This window comes from Misgurnus anguillicaudatus, chromosome 21, assembly GCF_027580225.2.
Source record: "Misgurnus anguillicaudatus chromosome 21, ASM2758022v2, whole genome shotgun sequence".
Taxonomy (NCBI): Eukaryota; Metazoa; Chordata; class Actinopteri; order Cypriniformes; family Cobitidae; genus Misgurnus; species Misgurnus anguillicaudatus.
Window position 1 is genome coordinate 48,505,869 of NC_073357.2, and position 17,149 is coordinate 48,523,017.

Below are 17,149 nucleotides of genomic sequence, written 5' to 3' on the forward strand. Positions count from 1 at the left end.
GATTATTGCACTGTTAACATTTTGTTTGAGTAGCATTCAATAGCTGGCCACAGTGAGACTAAAGATGCTATATATTTATTTATATAACATAAAGAAATAAAAATCTTGTAATGGTTACTGCAATTTGTCTTTTATTTTATTGTGTACTAACTATAATTGGTTATTGTCTCCCTCAGACCTGTCGAAGAACCGGCTCTGTGAGGTGCCAGAAGAGGTGTGCCAGTTTGTCTCTTTGGAGACTGTCAGCTTGTATCACAATTGTGTGCGATCCCTCACACCTAGCCTGTGCCAGCTGCAAGCTGTCACCTACCTCAACCTCAGGTACATAAACACACACACTTTAGCTACAAGCTCTCATCTACCTCAACCTCAGAGACACGCTATTGCTGCATGGTCACATTTATCTCAACCTCAGGTGCATACATAGGTGCTTGACATTTGAGCTTGGGGGCAGACTGGTCTACCATAAGCTGCATTTTTCAATTAGAGATTTGCGTAACACTTTAGCGTTATTTTCTAAATGTCAAAAAAGACAGCGTTTCTGTTAACCAATGATGTTCGACTGAAACAGAGTTTTTTTGTCTCTCGCGATAAGTCATTCCACTTCACTTATGTTGGTAGGTTTATTAATATTACATCCACCGCACTAGGTCTTGTTTTTAATTGGAGGAGACGTAAGAGTATTATCCAAACATTAATGCCAAGGAAAGCACCTTATAATTAGGAGTGGTAACGTATAGGTGTTTCTTGGTATATTTTTGTATGGCGGAAGAGCACTTAGTTTGCAGCACTTCAACCTCTGCGCCCAGTAACATCATCACTCCTGACTACTTCCCCTTTCGCATAAACTTCTGTCAATATTATTTCACCCGAAGTCAAAGTGCTGCAAACTAAGTGCTCTTCCGCCATACAATATAGTTCTTATTTTTTATCTGCTTAAAAATTCGTTTTATTTTGTGCCACCATACTTACTCGTGTAACTACTCATGTAATAGTCTTTAAATAAGGAAAACATGGAAATTTTGGTGGCTTCTAAATTCATTCCTGTTTGGATCGTAAGGAATGAATGGGGCTAGGCTAAATGCTAACACATTCACAATGCACTGTGCAAAGATTAAGTGCACGCATGGAAAAAAGATAGGTGTGTATTAATTTGTCTAAATTGAGTTAAGAACATAGTTAAGTATTGAAAAACGGCTGTGTTTTCTTTAACATTCTTAAAAAGTTGTGTTTTAAGAAAGTATGTATACTTGCATTATTATGCTATTTTATTGTTATATATAATCAGTGACATAAAATGGTCTTAAAAAGACAATAATATAGACTATCACTATTATTTTTGGGGCAGTTAACTGACTTATGAAAAGTCTTATGAAAAGTCGCTATCGTGACAGGGCTTTATATAATTAAAATGAATGAAAAACATTTTCATTGACTGAGATTAAGAAGAGAGAACCATTCTTTGTATTTTTTAATAATAATATTAAAGGAATAGTCTACTCATTTTCAATATTAAAATATGTTATTACCTTAACTAAGAACTGTTGATACATCCCTCTATCATCTGTGTGCGTGCACGTAAGCGCTGGAGCGCGCTGCGACACTTCGATAGCATTTAGCTTAGCCCCATTCATTCAATAGTACCATTTAGAGATAAAGTTAGAAGTGACCAAACACATCAACGTTTTTCCTATTTAAGACGAGTAGTTATACGAGCAAGTTTGGTGGTACAAAATAAAACATCAGCAGAAGTACCATCTTATAAGTATCTGATTTTGCTGAATTTTGCCATTATTGAATCTAAAGTAAAACAAGATTTTTACTAGTTAGAACCACCTAAAATGTCACCAAAACTAAACCTGTACACACACACTCACACGCTCCAGAGTCCAGTCCTCACCTACTGTACCTAACCGTCAGGTACAACAAGTGCTCTCTCTGGGTTAAATACATTTCTTATTAATCTTTCAGATTAATCATTTTTTGCTGTTTGATTTCATTTATATATCAAAGAAATACACACTGCTAAATTTTCTGTTTGTGTGCGCAGTCGTAACCTGCTGTCCAGTCTACCGCCATCAGTATGTCAGCTCCCTCTGCTGCGAGTGCTCGTCGTCAGCAACAACAAGTTATCAGTCCTGCCGGCCACAATACGCACACTCACGCACCTACGACAACTGGTACGTACAACACACACCCACTTTACACTGACAGTTTATATACAGTATGAAATGTTAAAAGGATTCACACTGTACTCTCCTGTCTATTAACCTTCCCTATACTTTCTTCTCCTTTCCCTCTCCCTCTTCCAATAGATATCGTTTCTAAAATTTCTTGAAACTTTGTATTGGACTTTTCACATCGTTGCCTCTCTGAGATAAATTGCTTTATTGTTTTCCTCATTTTGAAAAGTCACTTTGGATATTAGCGTCTGCTATGTGCCTACAAATGTATATGTCTCTGTCCATCAGGATGTGAGCTGTAATGAACTGCAGTCTCTGCCGGCTGAACTCGGCCAGTTAGAATGTTTAAGGGATTTAAATTTGAGAAGAAACCAACTTACAACTCTGCCTGAAGGTCTGTATACCGAACACATGGTCACATCCATCTTTTGTAGGACTTACGTAACATACATACACCCGCTAAAATAACTTTAGAGACCAGTTCGTTAAAAAGCATTCGAAATTCCAACTTATCATAACAGTAAATGAAATTAAATTTTACTGAATTATGTCTGGTTAGGACACAGCAACAACTATTATGGGGCGTACACACCAGTGTTGTTTTTGGCAGCCCATTTAGTTTTAGTCTTTTGGACGAAAATGCTTTTTAGTTTTAGTCACATTTTAGTCACTTATAAACTTGATCATTTTAGTCAAGTTTTAGTCGACGAAAACACAAAAAGGTTTTAGTCAAGTTCAAGCCAATTTTAGAAAAAAACAAATTAATTTAGGTTAAAAAGTATTGGAAATGGGCTTAGGTTTGACAAGTAGATACATGTAAAACCTTAAGCTTACCATGAAATGTGTCACAAGCCGATTGTCGAGTAAAATTGAATGAATATGATATGTTAACAGCTTGACTTGTAAGTTACCTTTAAAAAAATCAGCGTAATGAGCCTTCAGGTGCCGCTTGAGGTTGGTGGTATCATCGTCTACCAATATGCATTCCGTTTTTCTTTCTGATTGATTATACTGAAAGTATGTCCATGAATCATCTCGTCGCTTTCGTTTATTGGCATCACCGCCACGATCCTTTGAACTCGCCACAGCCGCAGGTGTGTTGTTGTTGTGTGAAATCTGGTGCGCGGCATGGCGGCAGCCGGGTGGTGGGCATACCCAAAACAAGGATAGGAAGCGGCAGCATTGTTGATACTTTAGCTAAAAACAGACAGATTTCACGCAAATTAGGCAGAAATGACATGAATTGTGAACGTCAGACTTATAATCATTTTCGTTCCATCTCGTCATGTTTTAGTCACCTTAGAGCCATTTAAGCTAGTCATTGTCGCGTTATCGTCATAAAAAAGGTGTGTCAACGAAATCATTTCGTTATCGTCATCGTTGACGAAAACAACACTGGTACACACCAAATGCAAATTAAGCAATTTGCAGGAGTAGATTACATACAAAGTCAATGCGAGGACGTGAATAGATGCGAACTCGCGCAGAGAGATGTGAATGATGCGAATTTGGCAACGCAACCTGCGAAAATGTGCTATTTGCCTCAAATGCGTTTTTGTGCAAATTGAAAATATTCAACTGAAGTGATAAATCAGCATGGCTCAAAGTTAAATCCCACGAATAATCTAGAGCGAGGAACGCGATGCTTCGCGTTTGGTGTGTATGCAGCATTAAAGATGCATTTGATGTTCAGCAACCAAAACTGTTTTGCAGAAAATAACAAAAAGCATTTTTCTCAAACATTTTAAACCGCTTCTACACTGCTGAGGCGCGTCGCTCACTCTATGCTGGTTGCTGTTTAATCATATCATCAAAATGTTATTGTTTGGTAAAATTTATCAGCCGTGCAGTGAAAATGCTTTTGCTATTTTCAGCAGAATTTTTTTATTTTCGGTTGCCGAACATCCGGTGCATAACTAATAAGTATAAATACATCTTTGATATTGGCCAATCTTCTAATTGACTTTTCTTTCTCCAGAGTTGTCAGAGTTGCCGCTTGTTCGTTTGGACGTGTCATGCAACCGCATATCACACGTGCCTGTTTGTTACCGCCATCTACGCCACCTCCAAACCATCAACCTTGAAAACAACCCCCTCCAGATGCCCCCAGCCCAGATCTGCTCAAAAGGAAAGTTCCACATCTTTAAATATCTGAACATGGAGGCCTGCAAAAGGACTCAGGACCAGATTGAAAAAGCTCTTCGGCCCACCGCCTTCAACAGCTGGTAAGAAAGAATTTGAAGGACGGATTGTCAAGGACGAGAGGTCTTAGGGTGTTGAAAAGCTTTAATCGCTTAATTCACTGAAAACTCTACTCATGTTTCTGTTTGTGTGCATGCGTGTGGTCTCGTCAGTCTTTTGGATCAGGACCTATATCCGGGTCAGTATGGCGGCCTGGACTCTGGATTTAACAGCGTGGACAGCGGAAGCAAAAGATGGTCAGGAAATGAGGTACGAGGGGAGCTGGGTATTGTAGCACTAATGCAACATTTGAAAGCTTTTCTGAAAGCTTATCAAGAGTGGAATTTAATTGAATGATCTAAGTGGCCATGCATGTGTCTGTGTTTTCTCATTTGTAACGTTTACACTCCAGTCTGCCGATGATTTCTCGGAACGGTCGTTGCGATTGGCGGAGATTTCCCGTGAACATGCGCATTTTCAGGAGGAAGAGGAGAAAGATACGTTATTAGATACACCCAAAGGTAATATGCAAACAGGGGTCATGTATTATTTTGTTTTCCATGGGAAAATTCTTATTTCTTTAACTCTTGGTTTTTCCAATTTGTAGTGAATGGAGATCTGGAGCAAGTGGATTTCTTATTTAACAGCGTAACAGAGCAAGAAGATGAGCGTTCTCAGGTCAGGAAGACTTGCAACAGTAACCTTAAAGGGGTTATTATGGTATAAATTTAGGAATAATGATATTCAGTTAAATTTCCAATCTTTTTGTGACAGGAAAAGAGTGAAAGTGGCAGTAGCACTTCCTCCCAGAGCCCTGAATCTACAGGCAGCAGGTAAGTTTACAAATGCAAAACCCAGTGACCTAGTATGTGAAACCCCAGATGAAGTCATTTTTTTGTGATTTACTGTTTTCTACATAAAATCATGTTTTCTACGTTATGTAAAGAACAATCTATGAAATGTTACATTGATATCTTCAATATTGATTGAGTATGTTCCCTTTTTTTGTATAGCCTATACTTGTTTGGTTAGGATGGAGATGCATTCAATCCATAAAAATTGTATCTTGGGCCTTAACATGTTGTGGCAAGTTCCCAATTCCCAAAAGACATTTTAGAAATCTTTGCAATACATCTTTGTGCATGTGACACCAATGCTGATTTTTTAAATATATATATAATCCAATTTGATTGGTTGTAGGTTTCCACACTAATGCAAAGGCAGACCCTTAAATGAATCAGCATTTCGATCTTAAAGACTGCAGTCTGAATAGCCTGTTAGGTGACTGATAGTGGAGCTTTTAGATTTTATATACTGACCCTGATTTGCTCTCAAGTGTCGGATCAGGTTAGTCGTATTACAGTTCCTTGTGTAAAGCACTTTCGTTTAACACTGCATTGGCTCGCTCTGGATAGAATATATTTAACAATCTGTTACACAGATGGAATATTTTCATTCCAAGGCACTGAGTGAAATGTTGGCTCAAAGAATTTTTACAAATATTATTCTTTTCAGCATCAACCATGAAGAAACATCATCAGTCATGTACTTAGTACCAAAATCATTTGATTTAACAACTGGAGCCAAATATAGCTACGGCCAGCAACTTTAGCTAAATGACTACAGCCAATACGTTGTTTGATAATAGGTACACTGGACAGTCATGCTGCTATAAAAACAATGTCAAACAGCTGCAAACTCACTCTTAATGTCCACAATTATACCACAAAAGTACATACTAGTGCATTTAAAGTAGACAATGCAGGACAAATAAAGGAGTTCAATGACCTGACCAGGAGATCAAAATTTGAATGTATTTGAATACAGCTGGCGATGATGTACAAAGTGAGAGAATCACACATGAAGACGCACATGATAAATTGACAAGGAAAGTACTGTATCATTAGTATAGTTTGCAAAATGTCTAGAATTTCTTTAGGTGTGGAATTAAACTGTGAGTAAAGGAGAGATATAGGCCTCCAATTTTGAATTTAAGTGTTTTAAATGTCAACAAGCTAACCTAGATGCAGTTGCAATAACAATTTGTGATAGTTTTGGAAGTAACAGTTAAATAATATTACATATTATATTAGTCACCATATGCCATCAATTTTCAAAAAATGTGTTTTATTTTTTAAGGATGCAGTCATGGAGTTGCATTTAGTAGTGGAACAGGTCCAACTTTTTTTTAAAACATTAAAAAACATGTTTTTTGTTCCAATGGTTACTATATTGCTTTTTCCTTAAGAGAAACTAACTGATCATAAGGGGGTCGCACACCAGACGCGCAGCTCAGCGCCCCTCGAGTCGCCTCTAGGACAACTCGGAGGTATCGTAGAACCGGAAGTGCACATTAAATAGCGCAAGCTTAGTCAGATAGCGTCTACTTCAAAATGCAAAATATACGTTAGCGGCCAATGTTAATCGTTAACGATTTGGGGCAAATATGATGTTATTTAATGTTAAACTATCTGAGTGGCGCGACAGGGATTTGAGCAACTTCCAGAGTTGTAGCTGGGCGCCGTGGACAGGCGCCACCTGTCGGCGCCGGTGTGCGTACACTCATAGAAAACAATGTGTTTGATTTTTTTTAGAATGGTGCGGCGCTGAGCTGCGTGTCCTGTGTGCGACCCCCTTTAATCACAAGCATGGCAAATTTTGGAGACTTTGGAAACCTCTGCATTGGTTTTACAGAAACTCTGATCATCTGGTTTAGGAGGACTATGTTTTCTTTCTCTATCTTGTTTCTTTTCATGTTTCTGAACAATTTATGCAGGAGAAAATGAATACTTTTTGGTATATAATTGGATAATTTTTAGCGCTTTGGGTTTGTCCGTTTCTTCATTAATGTGTCTGTATTATTTAAAAATCATAACAAAATATTTCTTGGACACAAATCTAAAAGTTTTGCTAAAATTTTAATGCATAATTTTTTTTGTGATTGAAAAGATTGGTTAGATTTAAATATTGGCTAGTCTTAAAAGTCTTAAATGCTGTTTATGTCATATATTAAATATTCAAGTCAAACAGTTGCCATGAAAATATTGGCTAGTCTCAAAAGTACACAGTGATGCAGTTTAGTTCATATATTAAATATTCAAGTCAAACAGTTGCCATGAAACAGTCTTTTAATTAACTAAGCCAAATTGGTTGAGCGAGATCACTTTGTGAACTAGTGCTGGGAAAAGTCAACAGAGTGATACGTGAGAGTACACTTCAGTTTAGATGAAATACCTTACTGTCTGAATCACAGTTATTCAGTAAACTCATCTGCCTGGAGTTTTACCAACAGTCCCGCGTTCCCCAAAATAACATCTGTGCTCAATTTCATCGAGTTACTATGAGCACAAATACTTATCAGTTTATAGACAGAATGATCAGTGCCTTGTCACAAACTTTGATATTTGAAATGTCTTTGTGTACGATTCTGTTTTAAGAAAAGGATTGAGTAATTAAATGGCTAAATGTTTGTCTTTGTTAGGATATTTGTGTTGGGAGATGGTCCAGACACTGGATCTCCACCCAGCCCCACTCTGGAGGAGAAGAGAAGACCTGGAAACCTGCTCATCTGGCAGGAGAGAGAGCGAGCACACCAGCAGAGAAATAAGGCCTGCACGTGAGTTTGGAGAGGGGTGATGGCATTGAATGAATTGAGGAAGTGTGGATTAAAGTGAATAGATGTGATAACATCTTCGTGAGAAAAAACGAAACGAATAGAAAGGGCCGGTCAGACTTGGTTTTAGGTACAATGAGCTCCATATAAGTTTAATTTTGTGCCTAATGTGTTTTATTTAAATAGTTTTCACTTTAGATTTGAATTTCTCGTAATCGCAAAACTGCTAAAATGACAGATTGACCACTTGGCTAAAAAAAACATGAGGGCAACATGTTTTAAAGGCTTTTTACTAAAAGATAAACCAAGCCGTGACTTGTTTTAAAAGCATGTGATGGCTTTAAAGCACATAAAATGGCCTCTATTATTTCTTTGTCATCAAAGGCTTGTGGTTGTAAAGTAAACCACTTTTACCTGCTGTCATGCCATGACTGCATTAGTGTCTTAAAGCTCATATAAAGTTTACTATTATGAAGCGAGATACCCCTGTATGAAAAGCACATCAAAGGGGATATCCTACACTGCCCCTCTGTAAGAATAAAGTCAGCTGTGTTTTTGTTTCTACTGCATTAGGAAGCTATTGACTAATAAGTGTTTGATGTCTTACAGTTTGCAGAAGACGACTGTAAAAACAGGAAGTAACTCGGCGACATCGACGACTAAGCATGGAGGAACAGGAAGTTCAGGGTAAGAGTGAAGCGAATGGTCTCCATATGTGTTTTGTTGTGGTAAACCAAGTCTCTTTAGCAAAGAGAAAGCAAAACCTGTTTTTTAATGTAGGACAAGAGAATCATGGTAACATCGACCGTTAAATTTTACAAATGGCCCTAGTGTTTTATTTTCTGTAGTTTTGTCTGTGACGTTTATAGTGGATGTGGTTTTTTAGATGTTGATTGTTGATCTCTGTCTCTCTCTAGTGGTGACAGCTCAGAAAGCAGCTCCCCACCCAATGGACTGAAACAGAGATGTGCTGTGAGTCCACACAAACCCACGCTTCATTTGACTCTTCGTTCAATTTCATTTGTGATTTTTATAACTTAAGCACTGATATAAATTATTTTGTTGTTTTGTGTTTCACAGAGTGTAGATCAGATGTCTCCCACCTCTAATGCAGTGTCTTTACAGCGCTCTGTTAGTCGCACAGGTACCTTTATACCAGCATATTTCAGCTTCCTGTTACCTTACATCATGTCAATGATGGTCAAATTGAATTTTTTTTATAATTTTTACTTCTATAATTGGGTCCCAAGTGCTTCTATCTACATGACAAAAACTCAGTAACTTGCAAGCATGTGAAAAAATAGGTTATTAAAATTTGGCTCCATTTGTGATGTCAGAAGGGGAAAATACCACCCCTTAATCTGCACTATCCAACCAGGGCACTGCTTTTTAGTGTAGAGACGACAATTTTTTGCTCACACCTACAAAGTGGCAATTTTAACATGCTATAATAAATGATCTATATGCTATTTTGAGCTAAAATTTCACATACGCACGCTGTGACATTTAAATATGTAATGTATTACAAAAAATATATAATTTAAAGGAATAGTCTACTCATTTTCAATATTAAAATATGTTATTACCCTTAACTAAGAATTGTTGATGCATCCCTCTGTCATCTGTGTGCGTGCACGTGGGCGCTGGAGCGCGCTGCGGCGCTTCGATGGCATTTGGCTTGGCCCCATTCATTCAATTGTGCCAATCGGAGATAAAGTTAGAAGTGACCAAACACATCAACGTTTTTCCTATTTAAGACGAGTAGTTATACGAGCAAGTTTGGTGGTACAAAATAAAACGTAGCGCTTTTCTGGGCGGATTTGGAAGAGGAACTATATTTTATGGTGTAGTAGCACTTTTGGGAGTACTTCGACTCGGCGCAGTAACACCCTCCCTCTCCCATTATGCGAGGGAGAAGGGGAGCGGACTTTTCAGGCGAGTCGAGGTACTCGGTGCTATTGCGCCATGGAATGTGGTTCCTCTTTTGGATCCGCTTGGAAAAGCGCTACGTTTTATTTTGTACCACCAACTTTTTCGTATAACTACTCGTCTTAAATAGGAAAAACGTTGATGTGCTTGGTCACTTCCAACCTTATCTCCGATTGGCACCATTGAATGAATGGGGCTAAGCTAAATGCTATCGAAGTGTCGCAGCGCTCTCCGGCGCTTGCGTGCGCGCGCACAGATGATGGAGGGATGTGTCAACAATTCTTGGTTAAGGTAATAACATATTTTAATATTAAAAATTAGTAGACTATTCCTTTAAAGACTTTATTTTTACCTGACATACATATTGTATGTTGCCTAAAATAAAATGTATTGTGTCCAGTTAAAAGTTGTTGTTTGTATACTCAGATATTTGAAAATAACAAATTTTAGTGTTGCACTGGCAACACAGTGAAACCATGGTATTTTTGCTTAAGGTTATCATACCGCCAAAATATCTTAAAAATATTTTAAGATAATATCTTAACCCTTTAACTGGCGCAGCCCTTTTTGAGTGGGGGTGTGGTGAAAAGGTGATGTACACCTTCAAATTAATATAATTCTGGCAGTCTAGAAGCCTAATTTTGGTCTTGTTTTAAAGAAGACACTTTAACAACAAGTGTCTGGAGGTGAAAATATATATATTTTATAGCAGTTTACAATTATTTGTAATAAATAACAAATGCAATATAGTATTCATTTTATTACATAAAATTATCAAAAAACTGAGGTTTGCTGCATACTCTTTGCCCAATTACCTTTTGATACATATGCTTTTTTCATAGACTATATAAAACAAATAGACATTTTTATGTAAGTAGAGAAAAATCAGATTTTCTATTGCATTTACAAATTACTAACCAGCAGATGTCCCCATTGTGCAGTGTTTAAAAAGTAAATGCTATTGCAAAAATAAACATACATTCACAATGTGTAAATATAGACATTTAAAATGTAAAGCCTAGTATGCCGCCTTTCCTTTATAAACTATTTCTGAGAAAGATTGGATTGTTAAAATTGTTACATACTAAAGGGGTGAAGGGTGGTAAGGCGATGAAAAATGGGATTTGTGAACTCAGTCGAAAAGGAAAGTCATTTTCGAAGCAAGAGTACATTTTTACATTTTGATTAAAAATAACAAGACAAACAGTTTTTGGAATAGCATGCACCAATAAATCTTCACAGTACAAGCTAAATTGTGCTTTAAGACGGCTGTAGGGTAAATTTTGATTAAGTATTTTGTTCATGTTGCATTCCAGACGCATCATCCGTGAAGCCCTGTTCTCCTACGGGTTCTGCTCCCAAACCCAACAGCTTCTTATTCCGCACATCTTCACGTTGCAACGTCAAGACAGGTACACACACACTCACGAGTATGGGATTTATATGATCTTAAAATGTGTATGTTCTAAATTTTGCTACTGGTCTCAGCATTAGGAAACAGTTTGGCTGAATCTGGTCGTAGTGAATCTCGCTCCACGCTCAAATCCCCACGAGAAGAGAGAACGGACGTTCAGCAGCTACGTAAGGTAAACCAGCATCCATTATACACTTCACCCCATTTTCCTTCTTATAATTCAAGTTTTTCTACTTAAATTCTACTCTGCACTCACCACGATTTGACTTTCTAAGTCTCTGGAGTCGCGTCTGAAGATCACCCTGCCTGAAGATCTAGGAGAGGCGTTGTCCAATGGCACGGTTCTCTGCCAGCTGGCCAATCACGTGCGACCTCGCTCCGTGTCAATCATCCACATCCCTTCACCGGCAGTGGTGAGCTTAACCTTGACTCTCACTTAACATGGCTGGATCTGTGAAGGGATTTAAAGAAAACTGATTCCAGGTCAGCTCAGTTACTACAGGGCTGTTCTTGAAATATTTTCTAATGTTAAGTTTCTTATCCTTTTAGCCAAAACTGAGCGCTGCCAAGTGTCGTCTTAATGTCGAAAACTTCATTGCTGCGTGTCGTAGACTGGGAGTTCCTGAGGTAAACACTCAACATATTTCTTCTTTTATTCATGAATATCAGCTGACATCACTCACATCTCAAACTTGTCTTCCGCCATTTTGAGTACCTGAAGTGGTCGCAAAAGAACTACAAGCCATCCCTTCAATAGGTTGTGAGCATCAAAAATCACTATTTTTACAACACTAAGAAGGATCTACACAACATGATACTATGCTCGAAGTATCACCTGTGTCTCTACACGTGACCTCGAGCATTGGGAGCATTGTTTGTGTACACAGAGTTTACGGTACTTTAAAGAGGGTTTTGAACAACTGACTTTGTATGTTTTGGTGTCCGCTCGCCGCCATCTTGCCAGTCAGGATGTATCGATCGCCGAATGCGATGGAAGGAGAGTTAAGATGGATAGCTCCTAAAGCATAGTTCCATATAAATGCACAGATAATTTGTTGTTTTGTCACAAGTAAAAAACAATATTGACCTTCTAGTTGAAAAGGGAGCCTCATATGAGATTCATTCATTTGCATTCGGAGATCGATTCTTTATGTCTGGCAAGGATGGCGAACGGACACCAAAACAGCCAAAGTCAGTTGTTCAAAACCTTTCTTTTTAAACTCTGTGTACACAAACAATGTTCTCGGTGCTCGGAATTATGTGTGGAGATCCAGGTTATACTTCAAGCAAAGTTTCATGTTGTGTCGTCCCGCCTTACCGTGGGTTCACACCAGCCGCGTTTGAGGCATCAAAATTGCGTTTACTGCATCTAGTTTGCACCTTGGACATTTTGAATGCATTCGCGAGTCTAGAGCGAAGTAGACGCGTGGAAAAAGCAAGCATTTGACGTGCGTCAGAGGCGAAATCCGCTTCTTGTGGGAAGGGCAAGTGCTATGCGGTTGTCTGTTTGCAAGATGGCTGATGTTGATCATGCATCCATCGAGAGAGTTACCGGTTTGTATTTGGTCACCTTACTATAGGGGGAAAATAGTAAAAAAAAACGGTCGGAATGCCGTGGGTCGATAAACGTCACGTGACTCAAAAGTGAAATGTGTATTTACAGCTTACCAGGTTGCCCAATGTCCTTACTGACACTGAGTGAGGTCCTTTTTATTCCTGTCTCTATAGAAATAAGAACTTGTGTCGTATAGCTCCGGGTGACTGCTCACGGACCATATCAAGCATTCCTTCATGTTGAATGAGTGACTCTGGGCGGGGCTGCTGCCACAGCAGCAAGCATGCTCCTGATTGGTTAACTCAGCGCGAAAATCCGCCAAAGTTCAAATTTTTCAACTCGGGCGTCAGCAGCAAATTCACGTCAAACACAAAATGCACAAAAAGCATCATTCCCGCGTATCGCGCCAGGCACTCAACTAGACGCGCGAATGAGGCGGAATCGCGTCTACCGCGCCACGATAAACGCCTCATTTGCGCCGCGAGACCTCCAGATGTGCATCAACGCGTCTTCACATTGACTTGAACATTGAAATCACTTGCGCTTGATGCCTCTACCATGGCTGGTGTGAATGCAGCATTAGTGTTGTAAAAATAGTGGTAGTTCGGTAGCAGCGGACAGCGGCTGGAATAACGCATCAGGGACCGAGTAGGCATCACACCCTAACCAAGATATATTTTTAAAGTAGCGTTTTTTTATGACTATCGAGGTGCGAAATGTTGTCTTTAGTAGCCATTTACTGTATCTGTACGAATCATAGACAGTAAAATATAAGAAATCTGTAAATCGTAGCAGCCTAGCCAATGCTTGTCAGTAGCCTACTGGTACTCTGTAGGTACTCAAGATGGCGGCAGTAAGCTGAAATAAAGTGCAGTTGACGTAAAAGGTCACATGACTGATAATCATCTATAGGATTGTCAACACTACCTTTGTATCAAGTAAATACTAAAATTAATAACAATAGCAGTCTTTTTTAATACCAAGTATTAACTTTATTTAATACTCGCACACTACAAATAACAGACGGCTCCTCACAAGCGTATCATATAATTTCATTGTTTTTTGCTATTTGTCCGAGCCCTAATCTTCTAAAATGATCTGCTTTCTTGAGTCATGTTGTCTAAGCTGTTTGTAAGTAAGAAAATTCCCCCTATCGACTTATTTTAATGCCTCACATTGTTTTTCCAAGTTTGTTTGCTTCGAGCTTAGTTTGCTCTGTTTTTGTATTATCCTGCTTTCTCTTTGTCCAAACATGTCCAAACATCTATGTTTGTTCTCTCTGCATTGTCCATCTTTGTGCATCTCTCTCGCTCTCTCTCTCTCTCTCTCAGATGGACTTGTGTTTAGCGTCTGATATCCTGTGCAGTAAGCTGCCCGCAGTACACCGCTGTGTAAAGGCGCTCCTGGCAAAAACAGGAGGAGATGAGGAGGTGGAAGAGGACAAGAACAGCACCTCTGCGTCTCCTTCCTCCCCCTTCTCCACTGGCTTCCTGCTCTTCTATTCTATACTCATGGCTTTGCTCTATTTGTTATACTGCAGCCTTATAGCATAGTTATGTGTGTGTGGATGAGTATTAAGCTCTATATGGGTATTAAAGTCCATCATCTCTGTACTGTGTACGCTGTTACACACATACCCGATGAGACTTTTATGGCAAAATCCTCCCTTAGTGGCCGTTAGACACAAATAATCTTCGCATGCACTTCACATTTAACCTATAAACCGATGAAAGAACCCAGCCCTGCACACAACTATCCTATAAGAGCCATATGTGGCATATAAGAGCAAGTTCATTACCCATAATGCTGTTCAGGTTACATATTAACACTTTGGGAAACACATTGGTCTAGATATAGTTATACTGTATATTACTGAAATATCTATGTGTATGATGACTGCTGCTGTGCGATATTGCAAACCCCCCCCCAAACACACATTTTCAGGTGTACCCCTGAATTTGCTTAAAACAAAACAACTTGCCAGTGGTCTTTAGACTTTAACTGGACATATGCATGGTTTCCACGTAATGAAGGGCTTTTCCACGATTGCCTTAGCATCGCTGTTAATAATGGGATAGATTTGTATGCCTTTTAGCAGGACTTTGTAACTGGTGTATTTTTATCTTCAGAGTTTTAAGCACTGGCACAAACTCCCCTCCCCACGCTTTTCCCTTGAGAATCTAGGGCTCTGAATAGTCAAAGTGCCTCCGCAGGACAAAAAGCTAATAGGTTCACTCCAGTCTCCAGCCTTTCCGTACCCCCACAGCAGCTTACGGCATCCAGGAAACATGTTAACAGTGCGGTGATGGTACTTGTAAACTGTATTTTGTTTAATTCGCACATCTAACGGATGAGGGTCAGGGGTTGAGAGCACTGTTTAGCATCTTTGTCTCGTTGACTGTGATCACCAGATGGCAGTGCTGTTACAAAACAGCCCCAACACTTTTGTACGGTACTAATGATTCAAAGCTGTGTTACGTTTTTTGTTAAATGTTTGTTTTGATTTTCTTAAGAGCAACTTAATATAATTCTTGTATACAGACTGTTCCATATAAGTTATTGTTTTATTTATGTTTGCTTGTTTTGTTCTGCCAAATCTGCACTGGGGAAATATGGTCTTTTTGGCTAGAGTAATTGGCTTACACAATGCAAAAAAGGCTTGAGATGAATCAGACCACTATAACTGAACACTGGCCAACAAGGACAATTGCATTTAAATATTCACATTTGCTATTGTAGTTACAAGCTGGATAAGCAGACATTACCGAATTACAAATATGCAATTAAAAACAATACAAATGTATTGAAGATGAAACGCCTCTACAACCTTTTTCAGCTGTCGTTTGGTGACACTAAATGTGACCATAGTGTTTTTGTACTTGTGTAATGTGCCATATGCACCAGCTTCCCCATTGCTAGATGTTGATGTTGCTTTTGTGTCCTGTGCCTACTTAATGTGATTTAGGAGCTTTGCAGACAGTTTACTAACAAGCAACCTCTCATCTGGAGAGAACGATAAGAGGAGAGCGAACGAGAGAGAGAGAGAGAGAGAGAGAGAAAAAAAGGATAGGGAATATGATTTAACTGGTTGTGTTACCACACAGTTCTGTACGCTAGGATGTCTTAAACATGTTTTAAGGGGGTTTGTTGTAAGTTAAGATGTTTATTGTTTATCAGTGCTAAAGCTAATCATAATTGCATTTTTAAAGACCACTTTATAATAAATATACAGGTGACAGACTTCACGTTTAGCATAGATCAGTCACCTCACAATGGCTTGAAGGACACTGTGTACCATTAGTGGTCTCATGCATATGAAATAAGGATGCTTTGCTGATACAATACAGTACATGTGCATCAAAAAGCTTTTACAGGACTGATTCTACCCTCTTTCTAATAAATACACTACATGAGACTGAGAGTTTAGTGGGCAGAGTAGCTTCATGAATGTTTCCGTCCACGTGTTACTTAGTGTAACCTAATGGAAGACACAAATGTATTTTGTAATATTTATAAAATACTGTGTATTTAAGAAGTTTATATTGATATAAAGATTTTGTTTGTCTGTAAAGAAATTATTAAAAAAAGAAACCCTGTTATTTGCTGCTTTACGTGTGCTTTTGTCAAATGCTTATGATTAATTCTGCTTTAGTTTTTGTCCTTCTCTGTTGGGGATGAAATCCTCATGTCAGCTCAACTATTTTGTGCTCCTGGTCAGAAGGTAAGTGTTGACCTTTAAAGGGTTGTGTAAAATTTATTTATTCAAAACCTTAAACCTTCCAAACAAAGTTAAAGGGGACATTTCACAAGAATTTTTTAAGATGTAAAATAAATCTTTGGTGTCCTCAGAGTACCCCCATATAGATCATTTATTATAGCATGTTAAAATTGACACTTTGTAGGTGTAAGCAAAAATTTGCCATTGGGTGTGTCCTTTTAAATACAAATGAGTTTAACTAAATGCAGGGTTCCCACACCTTAGTTAACTTAAAATTCAAGGACCTTTCAAGGACTTTCCAGGTCCAATACCCTTAAATTCAAGGACTTAATGTGGGGACACATTTCAAGTGAGAGCAAGGTTACATCGCGTTACCTTTTAAGATGCATTGTTACAGTTCCCTTTCGAGGGAACTCGCGCTGCGTCACTGCGGTGACACTTTGGGGACGCTCCAGTAAGTGCGTCTAAATGTGTATATCAAATTCAACCAATGGTGAGGCTTAACGACAAAGACAGGGTGATGCGGGAGCCAGGAAGTATATTGCTATCTGAAATA

The 17,149-nt window shown here is 38.7% G+C and overlaps 1 protein-coding gene and 1 long non-coding RNA gene across 3 annotated transcripts in view; one reads left to right on the plus strand and one right to left on the minus strand.

Annotated features, from left to right (window-relative positions):
* lrch4 (leucine-rich repeats and calponin homology (CH) domain containing 4) overlaps nucleotides 1-17,149 on the plus strand; it is a 40,320-nt gene that overhangs the window by 19,608 nt on the left and 3,563 nt on the right. The window contains exons 2-18 of one of the 2 annotated variants that reach the window (XM_055211401.2): nucleotides 177-321; nucleotides 2,051-2,180; nucleotides 2,472-2,577; nucleotides 4,162-4,408; nucleotides 4,538-4,634; nucleotides 4,777-4,885; nucleotides 4,972-5,042; nucleotides 5,139-5,197; nucleotides 7,846-7,980; nucleotides 8,587-8,664; nucleotides 8,895-8,949; nucleotides 9,058-9,121; nucleotides 11,223-11,318; nucleotides 11,395-11,492; nucleotides 11,596-11,733; nucleotides 11,870-11,947; nucleotides 14,207-15,921. In XM_055211401.2, the coding sequence (XP_055067376.2) occupies nucleotides 177-321; nucleotides 2,051-2,180; nucleotides 2,472-2,577; nucleotides 4,162-4,408; nucleotides 4,538-4,634; nucleotides 4,777-4,885; nucleotides 4,972-5,042; nucleotides 5,139-5,197; nucleotides 7,846-7,980; nucleotides 8,587-8,664; nucleotides 8,895-8,949; nucleotides 9,058-9,121; nucleotides 11,223-11,318; nucleotides 11,395-11,492; nucleotides 11,596-11,733; nucleotides 11,870-11,947; nucleotides 14,207-14,428 (1,928 nt within the window). In that variant the 3' untranslated portion in view covers nucleotides 14,429-15,921. Of the gene's footprint in view, nucleotides 1-176; nucleotides 322-2,050; nucleotides 2,181-2,471; nucleotides 2,578-4,161; nucleotides 4,409-4,537; nucleotides 4,635-4,776; nucleotides 4,886-4,971; nucleotides 5,043-5,138; nucleotides 5,198-7,845; nucleotides 7,981-8,586; nucleotides 8,665-8,894; nucleotides 8,950-9,057; nucleotides 9,122-11,222; nucleotides 11,319-11,394; nucleotides 11,493-11,595; nucleotides 11,734-11,869; nucleotides 11,948-14,206; nucleotides 15,922-17,149 lie in introns of those variants that run through there. The other variant, XM_055211409.2, reaches the window with a different exon arrangement.
* The window catches only part of LOC141352997 (uncharacterized), a 54,077-nt gene that overhangs the window by 18,901 nt on the left and 18,027 nt on the right, over nucleotides 1-17,149 (minus strand). The window contains exon 3 of the long non-coding RNA XR_012360051.1: nucleotides 11,577-11,771. This is a non-coding gene — a long non-coding RNA (uncharacterized lncRNA). The remainder of the gene's footprint in view (nucleotides 1-11,576; nucleotides 11,772-17,149) is intronic.